Genomic DNA, 16,505 nt, shown 5'->3' on the forward strand with positions numbered 1-16,505 from the left:
TTATTTTTTTCATGGGTATGGGAGGGAGTGAATTTCAGGGGGCTGCAAAAAGTGGAATTTTTCGTAATTTGAGTTTTTACTGGGGTAAAGAGTTCTAACTGTGGGGCATTTCCCCACAAGACCGCCCCTCCCACCCCCTGTTGTGCTGTCATTGAATGTAACTCAATTAATATCTTGATGTCCAAGTGACAGAATTTATGTCATGATTATAATACTCCACAATCTTCGGTCAACTTATAATCTTTGATATCCCTTTCACCTCAAGTTTGATAACAACATAGGCGCATATTTCGCTGGTTGTGGTATCGAATCAAGAATGCTAACCTAATCTCGGTGGGTGTATATACACATGCATACAGGCGCAGTGTGTAGTCTCACTAACAGGGCAATCACGGAAAAGCACTAACACAGGCTTTGAGTTTTTAAAAATTAAGGAGTGTGATAAATAGCACTCCTCAAACTTGTGAGGAGTGCTATTTTGTGAATGAGGAGTGTGATTATGCTTAAATGTGATGCGATCAAGCAAAATCAGTCGGAACTTGGAAATATTGATTTTGAGATATAGCCAAACAAAGGAAATATTTCCTTTTGTTTTCTATTGTTTTCGAAACTCTTTAATTGATCATATCTTTGGAACTGGTTGTTCAATTTTAATGGAGTTTTCTGCAAAATCAAGCTTTGTAAATGATTTTTACTATCCTATAAGAAACTGAAAATGTGATATTTCCGAGTTCCGACTGATTTTGCTTGATCGCATCACAAATGTGATGTCATCTTAAAGATTAAGGAGTGTGATAAATCGCACTCCTTATGATCATTTAAGGAGTGCGGGGGAGTGTGATCGCACTTGCACTCCTCAAAACTCAAAGCTTGCTAACATCACTATCAAACTCAAGGCGAGATGGTGTATCAAGAAATGCAAAACACTTAGCACATAACATTTTTCTCTTGTTACTTTTTCCAGGTGAACCTGTTCCTGTGCTTCTTCCTATTTGCCTTGTTGATAGAGAAAAAAGTGCTGTATGAAGCATTTGGGTTCTATGACAGCCAACCAGTATTACTTGGACTGGTTATTATATTCCAGTTTGTTTTCTCACCATATAATGAGGTATGTAAAAGTAATTCACTATATCTTAATGAGGTATAGTTACTATATGAAGCATTTGGGTTCTATGACAGCCAACCAGTATTACTTGGACTGGTTATTATATTCCAGTTTGTTTTCTCACCATATAATGAGGTATGTAAAAGCAATTCACTATATCTTAATGAGGTATAGTTACTATATGAAGCATTTGGGTTCTATGACAGCCAACCAGTATTACTTGGACTGGTTATTATATTCCAGTTTGTTTTCTCACCATATAATGAGGTATGTAAAAGCAATTCACTATATCTTAATGAGGTATAGTTACTATATGAAGCATTTGGATTCTATGACAGCCAACCAGTATTACTTGGACTGGTTATTATATTCCAGTTTGTTTTCTCACCATATAATGAGGTATGTAAAAGCAATTCACTATATCTTAATGAGGTATAGTTACTATATGAAGCATTTGGGTTCTATGACAGCCAACCAGTATTACTTGGACTGGTTATTATATTCCAGTTTGTTTTCTCACCATATAATGAGGTATGTAAAAGCAATTCACTATATCTTAATGAGGTATAGTTACTATATGAAGCATTTGGGTTCTATGACAGCCAACCAGTATTACTTGGACTGGTTATTATATTCCAGTTTGTTTTCTCACCATATAATGAGGTATGTAAAAGCAATTCACTATATCTTAATGAGGTATAGTTACTATATGAAGCATTTGGGTTCTATGACAGCCAACCAGTATTACTTGGACTGGTTATTATATTCCAGTTTGTTTTCTCACCATATAATGAGGTATGTAAAAGCAATTCACTATATCTTAATGAGGTATAGTTACTATATGAAGCATTTGGGTTCTATGACAGCCAACCAGTATTACTTGGACTGGTTATTATATTCCAGTTTGTTTTCTCACCATATAATGAGGTATGTAAAAGCAATTCACTATATCTTAATGATGTATAGTTACTATATGAAGCATTTGGGTTCTATGACAGCCAACCAGTATTACTTGGACTGGTTATTATATTCCAGTTTGTTTTCTCACCATATAATGAGGTATGTAAAAGCAAATCACTATATCTTAATGAGGTATAGTAGTTACTATATGAAGCATTTGGGTTCTATGACAGCCAACCAGTATTACTTGGACTGGTTATTATATTCCAGTTTGTTTTCTCACCATATAATGAGGTATGTAAAAGCAATTCACTATATCTTAATGAGGTATAGTTACTATATGGAGCATTTGGGTTCTATGACAGCCAACCAGTATTACTTGGACTGGTTATTATATTCCAGTTTGTTTTCTCACCATATAATGAGGTATGTAAAAGCAATTCACTATATCTTAATGAGGTATAGTTACTATATGAAGCATTTGGGTTCTATGACAGCCAACCAGTATTACTTGGACTGGTTATTATATTCCAGTTTGTTTTCTCACCATATAATGAGGTATGTAAAAGCAATTCACTATATCTTAATGAGGTATAGTTACTATATGAAGCATTTGGGTTCTATGACAGCCAACCAGTATTACTTGGACTGGTTATTATATTCCAGTTTGTTTTCTCACCATATAATGAGGTATGTAAAAGCAATTCACTATATCTTAATAAGGTATAGTTACTATATGAAGCATTTGGGTTCTATGACAGCCAACCAGTATTACTTGGACTGGTTATTATATTCCAGTTTGTTTTCTCACCATATAATGAGGTATGTAAAAGCAATTCACTATATCTTAATGAGGTATAGTTACTATATGAAGCATTTGGGTTCTATGACAGCCAACCAGTATTACTTGGACTGGTTATTATATTCCAGTTTGTTTTCTCACCATATAATGAGGTATGTAAAAGCAATTCACTATATCTTAATGAGGTATAGTTACTATATGAAGCATTTGGGTTCTATGACAGCCAACCAGTATTACTTGGACTGGTTATTATATTCCAGTTTGTTTTCTCACCATATAATGAGGTATGTAAAAGCAATTCACTATATCTTAATGAGGTATAGTTACTATATGAAGCATTTGGGTTCTATGACAGCCAACCAGTATTACTTGGACTGGTTATTATATTCCAGTTTGTTTTCTCACCATATAATGAGGTATGTAAAAGCAATTCACTATATCTTAATGAGGTATAGTTACTATATGAAGCATTTGGGTTCTATGACAGCCAACCAGTATTACTTGGACTGGTTATTATATTCCAGTTTGTTTTCTCACCATATAATGAGGTATGTAAAAGCAATTCACTATATCTTAATGAGGTATAGTTACTATATGAAGCATTTGGGTTCTATGACAGCCAACCAGTATTACTTGGACTGGTTATTATATTCCAGTTTGTTTTCTCACCATATAATGAGGTATGTAAAAGCAATATAATGAGGTAAAGCAATTCACTATATCTTAATGAGGTATAGTTACTATATGAAGCATTTGGATTCTATGACAGCCAACCAGTATTACTTGGACTGGTTATTATATTCCAGTTTGTTTTCTCACCATATAATGAGGTATGTAAAAGCAATTCACTATATCTTAATGAGGTATAGTTACTATATGAAGCATTTGGGTTCTATGACAGCCAACCAGTATTACTTGGACTGGTTATTATATTCCAGTTTGTTTTCTCACCATATAATGAGGTATGTAAAAGCAATTCACTATATCTTAATGAGGTATAGTTACTATATGAAGCATTTGGGTTCTATGACAGCCAACCAGTATTACTTGGACTGGTTATTATATTCCAGTTTGTTTTCTCACCATATAATGAGGTATGTAAAAGCAATTCACTATATCTTAATGAGGTATAGTTACTATATGAAGCATTTGGGTTCTATGACAGCCAACCAGTATTACTTGGACTGGTTATTATATTACAGTTTGTTTTCTCACCATATAATGAGGTATGTAAAAGCAATTCACTATATCTTAATGAGGTATAGTTACTATATGAAGCATTTGGGTTCTATGACAGCCAACCAGTATTACTTGGACTGGTTATTATATTCCAGTTTGTTTTCTCACCATATAATGAGGTATGTAAAAGCAATTCACTATATCTTAATGAGGTATAGTTACTATATGAAGCATTTGGGTTCTATGACAGCCAACCAGTATTACTTGGACTGGTTATTATATTCCAGTTTGTTTTCTCACCATATAATGAGGTATGTAAAAGCAATTCACTATATCTTAATGAGGTATAGTTACTATATGAAGCATTTGGGTTCTATGACAGCCAACCAGTATTACTTGGACTGGTTATTATATTCCAGTTTGTTTTCTCACCATATAATGAGGTATGTAAAAGCAATTCACTATATCTTAATGAGGTATAGTTACTATATGAAGCATTTGGGTTCTATGACAGCCAACCAGTATTACTTGGACTGGTTATTATATTCCAGTTTGTTTTCTCACCATATAATGAGGTATGTAAAAGCAATTCACTATATCTTAATGAGGTATAGTTACTATATGAAGCATTTGGGTTCTATGACAGCCAACCAGTATTACTTGGACTGGTTATTATATTCCAGTTTGTTTTCTCACCATATAATGAGGTATGTAAAAGCAATTCACTATATCTTAATGAGGTATAGTTACTATATGAAGCATTTGGGTTCTATGACAGCCAACCAGTATTACTTGGACTGGTTATTATATTCCAGTTTGTTTTCTCACCATATAATGAGGTATGTAAAAGCAATTCACTATATCTTAATGAGGTATAGTTACTATATGAAGCATTTGGGTTCTATGACAGCCAACCAGTATTACTTGGACTGGTTATTATATTCCAGTTTGTTTTCTCACCATATAATGAGGTATGTAAAAGCAATTCACTATATCTTAATGAGGTATAGTTACTATATGTATGAAGCATTTGGGTTCTATGACAGCCAACCAGTATTACTTGGACTGGTTATTATATTCCAGTTTGTTTTCTCACCATATAATGAGGTATGTAAAAGCAATTCACTATATCTTAATGAGGTATAGTTACTATATGAAGCATTTGGGTTCTATGACAGCCAACCAGTATTACTTGGACTGGTTATTATATTCCAGTTTGTTTTCTCACCATATAATGAGGTATGTAAAAGCAATTCACTATATCTTAATGAGGTATAGTTACTATATGAAGCATTTGGGTTCTATGACAGCCAACCAGTATTACTTGGACTGGTTATTATATTCCAGTTTGTTTTCTCACCATATAATGAGGTATGTAAAAGCAATTCACTATATCTTAATGAGGTATAGTTACTATATGAAGCATTTGGGTTCTATGACAGCCAACCAGTATTACTTGGACTGGTTATTATATTCCAGTTTGTTTTCTCACCATATAATGAGGTATGTAAAAGCAATTCACTATATCTTAATGAGGGTATAGTTACTATATGAAGCATTTGGGTTCTATGACAGCCAACCAGTATTACTTGGACTGGTTATTATATTCCAGTTTGTTTTCTCACCATATAATGAGGTATGTAAAAGCAATTCACTATATCTTAATGAGGTATAGTTACTATATGAAGCATTTGGGTTCTATGACAGCCAACCAGTATTACTTGGACTGGTTATTATATTCCAGTTTGTTTTCTCACCATATAATGAGGTATGTAAAAGCAATTCACTATATCTTAATGAGGTATAGTTACTATATGAAGCATTTGGGTTCTATGACAGCCAACCAGTATTACTTGGACTGGTTATTATATTCCAGTTTGTTTTCTCACCATATAATGAGGTATGTAAAAGCAATTCACTATATCTTAATGAGGTATAGTTACTATATGAAGCATTTGGGTTCTATGACAGCCAACCAGTATTACTTGGACTGGTTATTATATTCCAGTTTGTTTTCTCACCATATAATGAGGTATGTAAAAGCAATTCACTATATCTTAATGAGGTATAGTTACTATATGAAGCATTTGGGTTCTATGACAGCCAACCAGTATTACTTGGACTGGTTATTATATTCCAGTTTGTTTTCTCACCATATAATGAGGTATGTAAAAGCAATTCACTATATCTTAATGAGGTATAGTTACTATATGAAGCATTTGGGTTCTATGACAGCCAACCAGTATTACTTGGACTGGTTATTATATTCCAGTTTGTTTTCTCACCATATAATGAGGTATGTAAAAGCAATTCACTATATCTTAATGAGGTATAGTTACTATATGAAGCATTTGGGTTCTATGACAGCCAACCAGTATTACTTGGACTGGTTATTATATTCCAGTTTGTTTTCTCACCATATAATGAGGTATGTAAAAGCAATTCACTATATCTTAATGAGGTATAGTTACTATATGAAGCATTTGGGTTCTATGACAGCCAACCAGTATTACTTGGACTGGTTATTATATTCCAGTTTGTTTTCTCACCATATAATGAGGTATGTAAAAGCAATTCACTATATCTTAATGAGGTATAGTTACTATATGAAGCATTTGGGTTCTATGACAGCCAACCAGTATTACTTGGACTGGTTATTATATTCCAGTTTGTTTTCTCACCATATAATGAGGTATGTAAAAGCAATTCACTATATCTTAATGAGGTATAGTTACTATATGAAGCATTTGGGTTCTATGACAGCCAACCAGTATTACTTGGACTGGTTATTATATTCCAGTTTGTTTTCTCACCATATAATGAGGTATGTAAAAGCAATTCACTATATCTTAATGAGGTATAGTTACTATATGAAGCATTTGGGTTCTATGACAGCCAACCAGTATTACTTGGACTGGTTATTATATTCCAGTTTGTTTTCTCACCATATAATGAGGTATGTAAAAGCAATTCACTATATCTTAATGAGGTATAGTTACTATATGAAGCATTTGGGTTCTATGACAGCCAACCAGTATTACTTGGACTGGTTATTATATTCCAGTTTGTTTTCTCACCATATAATGAGGTATGTAAAAGCAATTCACTATATCTTAATGAGGTATAGTTACTATATGAAGCATTTGGGTTCTATGACAGCCAACCAGTATTACTTGGACTGGTTATTATATTCCAGTTTGTTTTCTCACCATATAATGAGGTATGTAAAAGCAATTCACTATATCTTAATGAGGTATAGTTACTATATGAAGCATTTGGGTTCTATGACAGCCAACCAGTATTACTTGGACTGGTTATTATATTCCAGTTTGTTTTCTCACCATATAATGAGGTATGTAAAAGCAATTCACTATATCTTAATGAGGTATAGTTACTATATGAAGCATTTGGGTTCTATGACAGCCAACCAGTATTACTTGGACTGGTTATTATATTCCAGTTTGTTTTCTCACCATATAATGAGGTATGTAAAAGCAATTCACTATATCTTAATGAGGTATAGTTACTATATGAAGCATTTGGGTTCTATGACAGCCAACCAGTATTACTTGGACTGGTTATTATATTCCAGTTTGTTTTCTCACCATATAATGAGGTATGTAAAAGCAATTCACTATATCTTAATGAGGTATAGTTACTATATGAAGCATTTGGGTTCTATGACAGCCAACCAGTATTACTTGGACTGGTTATTATATTCCAGTTTGTTTTCTCACCATATAATGAGGTATGTAAAAGCAATTCACTATATCTTAATGAGGTATAGTTACTATATGAAGCATTTGGGTTCTATGACAGCCAACCAGTATTACTTGGACTGGTTATTATATACCAGTTTGTTTTCTCACCATATAATGAGGTATGTAAAAGCAATTCACTATATCTTAATGAGGTATAGTTACTATATGAAGCATTTGGGTTCTATGACAGCCAACCAGTATTACTTGGACTGGTTATTATATTCCAGTTTGTTTTCTCACCATATAATGAGGTATGTAAAAGCAATTCACTATATATCTTAATGAGGTATAGTTACTATATGAAGCATTTGGGTTCTATGACAGCCAACCAGTATTACTTGGACTGGTTATTATATTCCAGTTTGTTTTCTCACCATATAATGAGGTATGTAAAAGCAATTCACTATATCTTAATGAGGTATAGTTACTATATGAAGCATTTGGGTTCTATGACAGCCAACCAGTATTACTTGGACTGGTTATTATATTCCAGTTTGTTTTCTCACCATATAATGAGGTATGTAAAAGCAATTCACTATATCTTAATGAGGTATAGTTACTATATGAAGCATTTGGGTTCTATGACAGCCAACCAGTATTACTTGGACTGGTTATTATATTCCAGTTTGTTTTCTCACCATATAATGAGGTATGTAAAAGCAATTCACTATATCTTAATGAGGTATAGTTACTATATGAAGCATTTGGGTTCTATGACAGCCAACCAGTATTACTTGGACTGGTTATTATATTCCAGTTTGTTTTCTCACCATATAATGAGGTATGTAAAAGCAATTCACTATATCTTAATGAGGTATAGTTACTATATGAAGCATTTGGATTCTATGACAGCCAACCAGTATTACTTGGACTGGTTATTATATTCCAGTTTGTTTTCTCACCATATAATGAGGTATGTAAAAGCAATTCACTATATCTTAATGAGGTATAGTTACTATATGAAGCATTTGGATTCTATGACAGCCAACCAGTATTACTTGGACTGGTTATTATATTCCAGTTTGTTTTCTCACCATATAATGAGGTATGTAAAAGCAATTCACTATATCTTAATGAGGTATAGTTACTATATGAAGCATTTGGGTTCTATGACAGCCAACCAGTATTACTTGGACTGGTTATTATATTCCAGTTTGTTTTCTCACCATATAATGAGGTATGTAAAAGCAATTCACTATATCTTAATGAGGTATAGTTACTATATGAAGCATTTGGGTTCTATGACAGCCAACCAGTATTACTTGGACTGGTTATTATATTCCAGTTTGTTTTCTCACCATATAATGAGGTATGTAAAAGCAATTCACTATATCTTAATGAGGTATAGTTACTATATGAAGCATTTGGGTTCTATGACAGCCAACCAGTATTACTTGGACTGGTTATTATATTCCAGTTTGTTTTCTCACCATATAATGAGGTATGTAAAAGCAATTCACTATATCTTAATGAGGTATAGTTACTATATGAAGCATTTGGATTCTATGACAGCCAACCAGTATTACTTGGACTGGTTATTATATTCCAGTTTGTTTTCTCACCATATAATGAGGTATGTAAAAGCAATTCACTATATCTTAATGAGGTATAGTTACTATATGAAGCATTTGGGTTCTATGACAGCCAACCAGTATTACTTGGACTGGTTATTATATTCCAGTTTGTTTTCTCACCATATAATGAGGTATGTAAAAGCAATTCACTATATCTTAATGAGGTATAGTTACTATATGAAGCATTTGGGTTCTATGACAGCCAACCAGTATTACTTGGACTGGTTATTATATTCCAGTTTGTTTTCTCACCATATAATGAGGTATGTAAAAGCAATTCACTATATCTTAATGAGGTATAGTTACTATATGAAGCATTTGGGTTCTATGACAGCCAACCAGTATTACTTGGACTGGTTATTATATTCCAGTTTGTTTTCTCACCATATAATGAGGTATGTAAAAGCAATTCACTATATCTTAATGAGGTATAGTTACTATATGAAGCATTTGGGTTCTATGACAGCCAACCAGTATTACTTGGACTGGTTATTATATTCCAGTTTGTTTTCTCACCATATAATGAGGTATGTAAAAGCAATTCACTATATCTTAATGAGGTATAGTTACTATATGAAGCATTTGGATTCTATGACAGCCAACCAGTATTACTTGGACTGGTTATTATATTCCAGTTTGTTTTCTCACCATATAATGAGGTATGTAAAAGCAATTCACTATATCTTAATGAGGTATAGTTACTATATGAAGCATTTGGGTTCTATGACAGCCAACCAGTATTACTTGGACTGGTTATTATATTCCAGTTTGTTTTCTCACCATATAATGAGGTATGTAAAAGCAATTCACTATATCTTAATGAGGTATAGTTACTATATGGAGCATTTGGGTTCTATGACAGCTAACCAGTATTACTTGGACTGGTTATTATATTCCAGTTTGTTTTCTCACCATATAATGAGGTATGTAAAAGCAATTCACTATATCTTAATGAGGTATAGTTACTATATGAAGCATTTGGGTTCTATGACAGCCAACCAGTATTACTTGGACTGGTTATTATATTCCAGTTTGTTTTCTCACCATATAATGAGGTATGTAAAAGCAATTCACTATATCTTAATGAGGTATAGTTACTATATGAAGCATTTGGGTTCTATGACAGCCAACCAGTATTACTTGGACTGGTTATTATATTCCAGTTTGTTTTCTCACCATATAATGAGGTATGTAAAAGCAATTCACTATATCTTAATGAGGTATAGTTACTATATGAAGCATTTGGGTTCTATGACAGCCAACCAGTATTACTTGGACTGGTTATTATATTCCAGTTTGTTTTCTCACCATATAATGAGGTATGTAAAAGCAATTCACTATATCTTAATGAGGTATAGTTACTATATGAAGCATTTGGGTTCTATGACAGCCAACCAGTATTACTTGGACTGGTTATTATATTCCAGTTTGTTTTCTCACCATATAATGAGGTATGTAAAAGCAATTCACTATATCTTAATGAGGTATAGTTACTATATGAAGCATTTGGATTCTATGACAGCCAACCAGTATTACTTGGACTGGTTATTATATTCCAGTTTGTTTTCTCACCATATAATGAGGTATGTAAAAGCAATTCACTATATCTTAATGAGGTATAGTTACTATATGAAGCATTTGGGTTCTATGACAGCCAACCAGTATTACTTGGACTGGTTATTATATTCCAGTTTGTTTTCGCACCATATAATGAGGTATGTAAAAGCAATTCACTATATCTTAATGAGGTATAGTTACTATATGGAGCATTTGGGTTCTATGACAGCCAACCAGTATTACTTGGACTGGTTATTATATTCCAGTTTGTTTTCTCACCATATAATGAGGTATGTAAAAGCAATTCACTATATCTTAATGAGGTATAGTTACTATATGAAGCATTTGGGTTCTATGACAGCCAACCAGTATTACTTGGACTGGTTATTATATTCCAGTTTGTTTTCTCACCATATAATGAGGTATGTAAAAGCAATTCACTATATCTTAATGAGGTATAGTTACTATATGAAGCATTTGGGTTCTATGACAGCCAACCAGTATTACTTGGACTGGTTATTATATTCCAGTTTGTTTTCTCACCATATAATGAGGTATGTAAAAGCAATTCACTGTATCTTAATGAGGTATAGTTACTATATGAAGCATTTGGGTTCTATGACAGCCAACCAGTATTACTTGGACTGGTTATTATATTCCAGTTTGTTTTCTCACCATATAATGAGGTATGTAAAATCAATTCACTATATCTTAATGAGGTATAGTTACTATATGAAGCATTTGGGTTCTATGACAGCCAACCAGTATTACTTGGACTGGTTATTATATTCCAGTTTGTTTTCTCACCATATAATGAGGTATGTAAAAGCAATTCACTATATCTTAATGAGGTATAGTTACTATATGAAGCATTTGGGTTCTATGACAGCCAACCAGTATTACTTGGACTGGTTATTATATTCCAGTTTGTTTTCTCACCGTATAATGAGGTATGTAAAAGCAATTCACTATACCAAGATAAATCTCTTCCATCTAACCTAGGGGTACCAACAGTCTGACCACAGAGTCTATAACAGCCATCTACAAATGGTGGCACATACTGTATTTCCTCGAATAGTCACCCCCTCTAATAAACGCCCCCACCACTTTTTTCAACCAAGATGTTTCAAAAATGCCGATACTTACCAAGTTGCTCACATGGTCGATAATAGCAGCAATAATTGGCGAAAATCTGCATCGGAAACCTGGAAGTGAACCAAAAGTCAGTGTTTCTAGTTCATAGTTGGTCATTTTAGGGTGACTTTTAAGCTTACCTAATGTTTTCAACAGGAATTGTCATGCTAAAAATGACCTCTAATAAATGCCCCTGTTTGGAAAATGCAACGCCCTTGGGCGTTTATTCGAGGAAATACAGTATGACATTTTGTGATGCAACAGGTCTAAAAGTAGTGACAAATTTTATATTAGGCCCTAATAGAGGAATAAAATCGGAATCAATTTATTTGTTCATTTTGCTTCACTTATTGAAATACCATGGCGACTCATGAAAGGCTAAAATGCATTTATGGTCAGGGGCACAAACCAGTAAGCCTGTCTCCCTTGCTCATGCTTTTGATTAAAAAAAAGCTAGGAGATGTCCACCTCCTGCCATTTTTAACGGTGATCAATATTGCAATTATTGTACTCTTATATTTGCACCAACAAATATTTTATTTGACATACTTATAAAAGGTGGGTGACCTGATTGACAGCCCCATCTCCTCCCCCTCCAATTTTAGTGCATCAAAATACAGATTTTAGTATCACATAAAATACAGGTCATATTTTTTAGTTCAACCCCAGTGAAATTTTAAGCCTGATATATTTTTTGTTTAGGTGGTATGACCAAATACATAGTAGATTGGTGGTTACCTCCCTGGAAGTTGTGCACTGTTCTATGGGCCACTGTGACATACATTTATGCTGAAACCGCTGCCAGAGCTACTAAACTCACAACTTTGAATAACAATGTTTAGGTGACAGACCTCAATGCGAGGTAGAATACACCATGTGTAACAATTAGATCAGCCACCTTTAATATTAAAGATAAGCATGAGTTTTGTGTAGTTCAAATCATATTTTTCGTATTACGTTCTTCCATATCTCCTTTTCCATCTCTGCTACAGTTGTTATCATTCTGCATGACGGTACTAACCAGGCGGTTTGAGTTCCAAGCCGACGCCTTTGCCAAATCCCTACACAAAGCCGATAAGCTGAGATCAGCGCTGGTCAAGCTGCATAAGGATAATCTAGGGTTCCCAGTGGCCGATTGGCTCTATTCTACCGTACATTACTCACATCCACCGCTGCTAGAAAGACTGGCTGCATTAGGCAAGACGGAGTGATTTAGATCATCTTTGGGCCAACTTCAGGAAGACTTGCAACATGTCAGAAGTATCCACAGCTTTCTTCGGGCTTCATACTGTAATGCTGGTTTCATACTTTTCTGCCACTTGCGGCTTTGCCACTCTGTAGATGATTTTGCTTCGCTGCGTATGCAGTCGCACCAGAAATGCTAGCTGTGACCAGCGGCAAGCCAATATATCGATCAGTCCACCACTTTGCCCAATCGGCAGCACTGCTGGGAGTTGAATTCAAGTCGGCTCGGAGCTGTGCCGCTCTGACATATGAGAACAAAATAAGATTTTGGAGCTGTGCTTAGCGGGAACAGTGGCTTTCAGAGTCATGCCAATGCCACTCAGCGGTGTGCAGCTTGACTTGCAGAAAAGTGCAAGGGGCATGATAAGCATCATGCCGCTCAGCAAGCAGCAGAAGTATGAAACCAGCATAAGTTTGATAGTGATGTCAGTGCTCTTTTGTGGACGCTCTGCAAATGTACCGGCAAACCACTCTTGTATCTGTAGGTAAAATATACAATGCTCCCAAACTGGAGCCAGGTATATACACTCTGTGCGATTCAATTTACATGCTCGACATGATACTGCGCCCAGCAAAATACCCACTTGCGTCACTACCAAACTTCAGGTGAAACAAAGTATAATAATGTGTTTACTGCCTTTAAAGCAGTAACAAATTGTTCAATGGACACAGAGCTACATATGTGCATAAATTAAAGTGATACATTGATAATGAGTAATAGTTTGTTCGCTTATAATTGGCAACAAAAATGCACTCATAACATCATGTATTGATATAGAATGGTGTAGGTACAGTTCGTTGCTACTTGCTCGTTGCATGATTGGCGCATGCTTATGTGAGTTTATGCCAGTAATTTATGTAAGTTATCAATCTTTATTGACACACACAGTAATAATAAAAACCAAATAATTTTCGTCAATTATTAGCCGAACAAACTGTACAACACCTGTCACATTATAATATTGGTACTCATTTGTCACATTATCAGTGGATGCAGCATATAATAGCATTGGCTTGTGGGTACATGTGTACTCCAAGGAGACACGTTGGTATCAATGTGTCACAGTTGTGTCAAAATGTTGATGTTACCACATCAAGGAAGCAAAAAAGATTATCCAGATGAGTTTGATGTGGCTGACCGGTTCTCCTCTGGTGTGCAAACACCTGTAAGACTATCTGCATTTTAATGGAACTTGTGACAATGATCGATGCAAGAATGTTGTAGGCATTCTAGGGAGACATTCTCATGGGGAGGGTATTGCAAAGACATCCTATTGACCCAAAATTACTAAACTTGAGAAAATATATGTGTACATCCATATCAAAACGATGCACTTGTCGGCTGCTACATGTGACTCATTTCACATAATAGCTAGGAAGAAATACAAGACTCATCTCAAGCGGAGGTCACTTCAAATCATCCCCAAATCACATGGTTTAGGAATACAGCGAACATTCCTTAACCCTATGACTTGGGGATGATTTGAAGTGAGCTCCACTTGAGATGAGCCTGGTATTTCTTCCTAGCTATTATGTGAAATGAGACACATGTAGCAGCCGACAAGTGCATCGTTTTGATATGGATGTACACATATGTGAAGTGGGTGAAATTTTGATCTGAAACAGACCTAAAAAAAGCTAAAGACAGATACGTGGCACAAATTTGGGTCTTATGGGTCAGATTTACTCTCTTCCCACCAGTCAGTATGCTAATGAGTGATAATTAAATACAATATAACGCAGACACTTGATATGCCTAAGAAGATTTTGTACACTTCCCACAATGCAATACTTCCATTTTAATTCTCTGTACTGATTTGCTATATACACCAGGCACAAAAAGAAACTCGTCAGTTATATTCATCCTTACTGCTTAATAACTTGATAATTTTGGATTATTCTGAAATACACATTTTGTTAATTGGACTTTGCTTTCTCATTTGACACCATGTTCTTGAAAAACGAACAAGAATTGACCAAGATATGCGCCTCCAAAGCCTCAAACCCCAAAAAGAAAAGTTGCATTTTCAACGGTTTTCAATGGGAACGCATCGTTGTATTGCACACAAGCACAACGGGCCAATCAATAAAGCACACAGTGTAACAGGCACAATTGAATCGTTAAAATTGCAACTTTTCATTTTGGGGTTTGAGAGTTTGGAGGCGCATATCTTGGTCAATTCTTGGTCAATGTTCATGAACAGGGTGTCAAATCAGAAAGAAAAGTCCAATTAACAAAATGTATATTTCAGAATAATCCAAAATTATCAAGTTATTGAACAGAAAGGATGAATATAACTGACGAGTTTCTTTTTGTGCCTGGTGTAGTGCTACATGGGTCGATAGTGACAAAAAGAGCCTTAGTAAACAGAGCACATCCGGCCAGATCTTGCAAAATGTGTATTAATTTTCGTGACAATGGACCCATGTTTAGCCACTATTCGTAACATGAAAATGAAGGGAACCTGTACAAAGAAATAAGAGTGTCATTTGCTGTAACTAGGTGATGCATCATGTTGCAAAGGATTCTGGGAAGGGTAAGATATCTTCTTAGTAAATGCCATTGTTTCATTTTGTAATGTACAAGTATTAATGTTCATGTACTGTATAAGTGGTAATTTTCGCGTACAGTTATTTTCGCGATTTGGAGTGAGAGACACATTTTCGCGGAGTGGGAGACACATTTTCGCGAAAGTTATTTTCGCGATTGCCCAGTTCTTCCCTATACTTGTAATACATTATTGCATACATTAGCGAGTTGTTATATTCGCGACTGGAGCTCTAGTCGCGAAATTCGCAAAAATAAAAACCTCGCGAAAATTACCACTTATACAGTATATACATGTACCTTGGACCAATTTCTGGAAGTCTTGTAACATGTCACATGTGTCCAAACCTATAAGTATACAAGGATAAAGTGGCCAATGGTTGTCTTCTGGGGCTGATGCATTGGTTGGCTACTACATGTTTGTCTTTTTTCATAATAGCTAGGAATAAATACCTACACACGGAGGTCACTTCAAATCATCCCCAAGTCACACAATCTTGTACTGTTCTCTGTATTCCTAATCCATATGACTTTGGGGATTATGTGAAGTGACCTCCACTTTCTTACTCCTTAATAGTGCTGGCCTTTAGTGCTGGCCTGAGTATTAGCGCACTGTGTACAGACAAGCTGTACTTATTTTTACTCTGGAACCTAGAGTACATTGTGTAGATGAGTGTATTTTTTAAGTACATGCAGTCAA

The 16,505-nt window shown here is 34.8% G+C and overlaps 1 protein-coding gene across 1 annotated transcript in view; it reads left to right on the forward strand.

Moving 5' to 3' along the window:
- Nucleotides 1-16,253, forward strand: part of LOC140144381 (CAAX prenyl protease 1 homolog) — a 37,303-nt gene extending 21,050 nt beyond the window's left edge. Inside the window, exons 9-10 of the mRNA XM_072166198.1 lie at nt 965-1,108; nt 13,005-16,253. Of these exons, the coding sequence (XP_072022299.1) occupies nt 965-1,108; nt 13,005-13,223 (363 nt within the window). The 3' untranslated portion in view covers nt 13,224-16,253. The remainder of the gene's footprint in view (nt 1-964; nt 1,109-13,004) is intronic.
- Nucleotides 16,254-16,505: the final 252 nt, after the last annotated feature.

The sequence above is a fragment of the Amphiura filiformis genome, unplaced genomic scaffold, assembly GCF_039555335.1.
Source record: "Amphiura filiformis unplaced genomic scaffold, Afil_fr2py scaffold_51, whole genome shotgun sequence".
Classification (NCBI taxonomy): Eukaryota; Metazoa; Echinodermata; class Ophiuroidea; order Amphilepidida; family Amphiuridae; genus Amphiura; species Amphiura filiformis.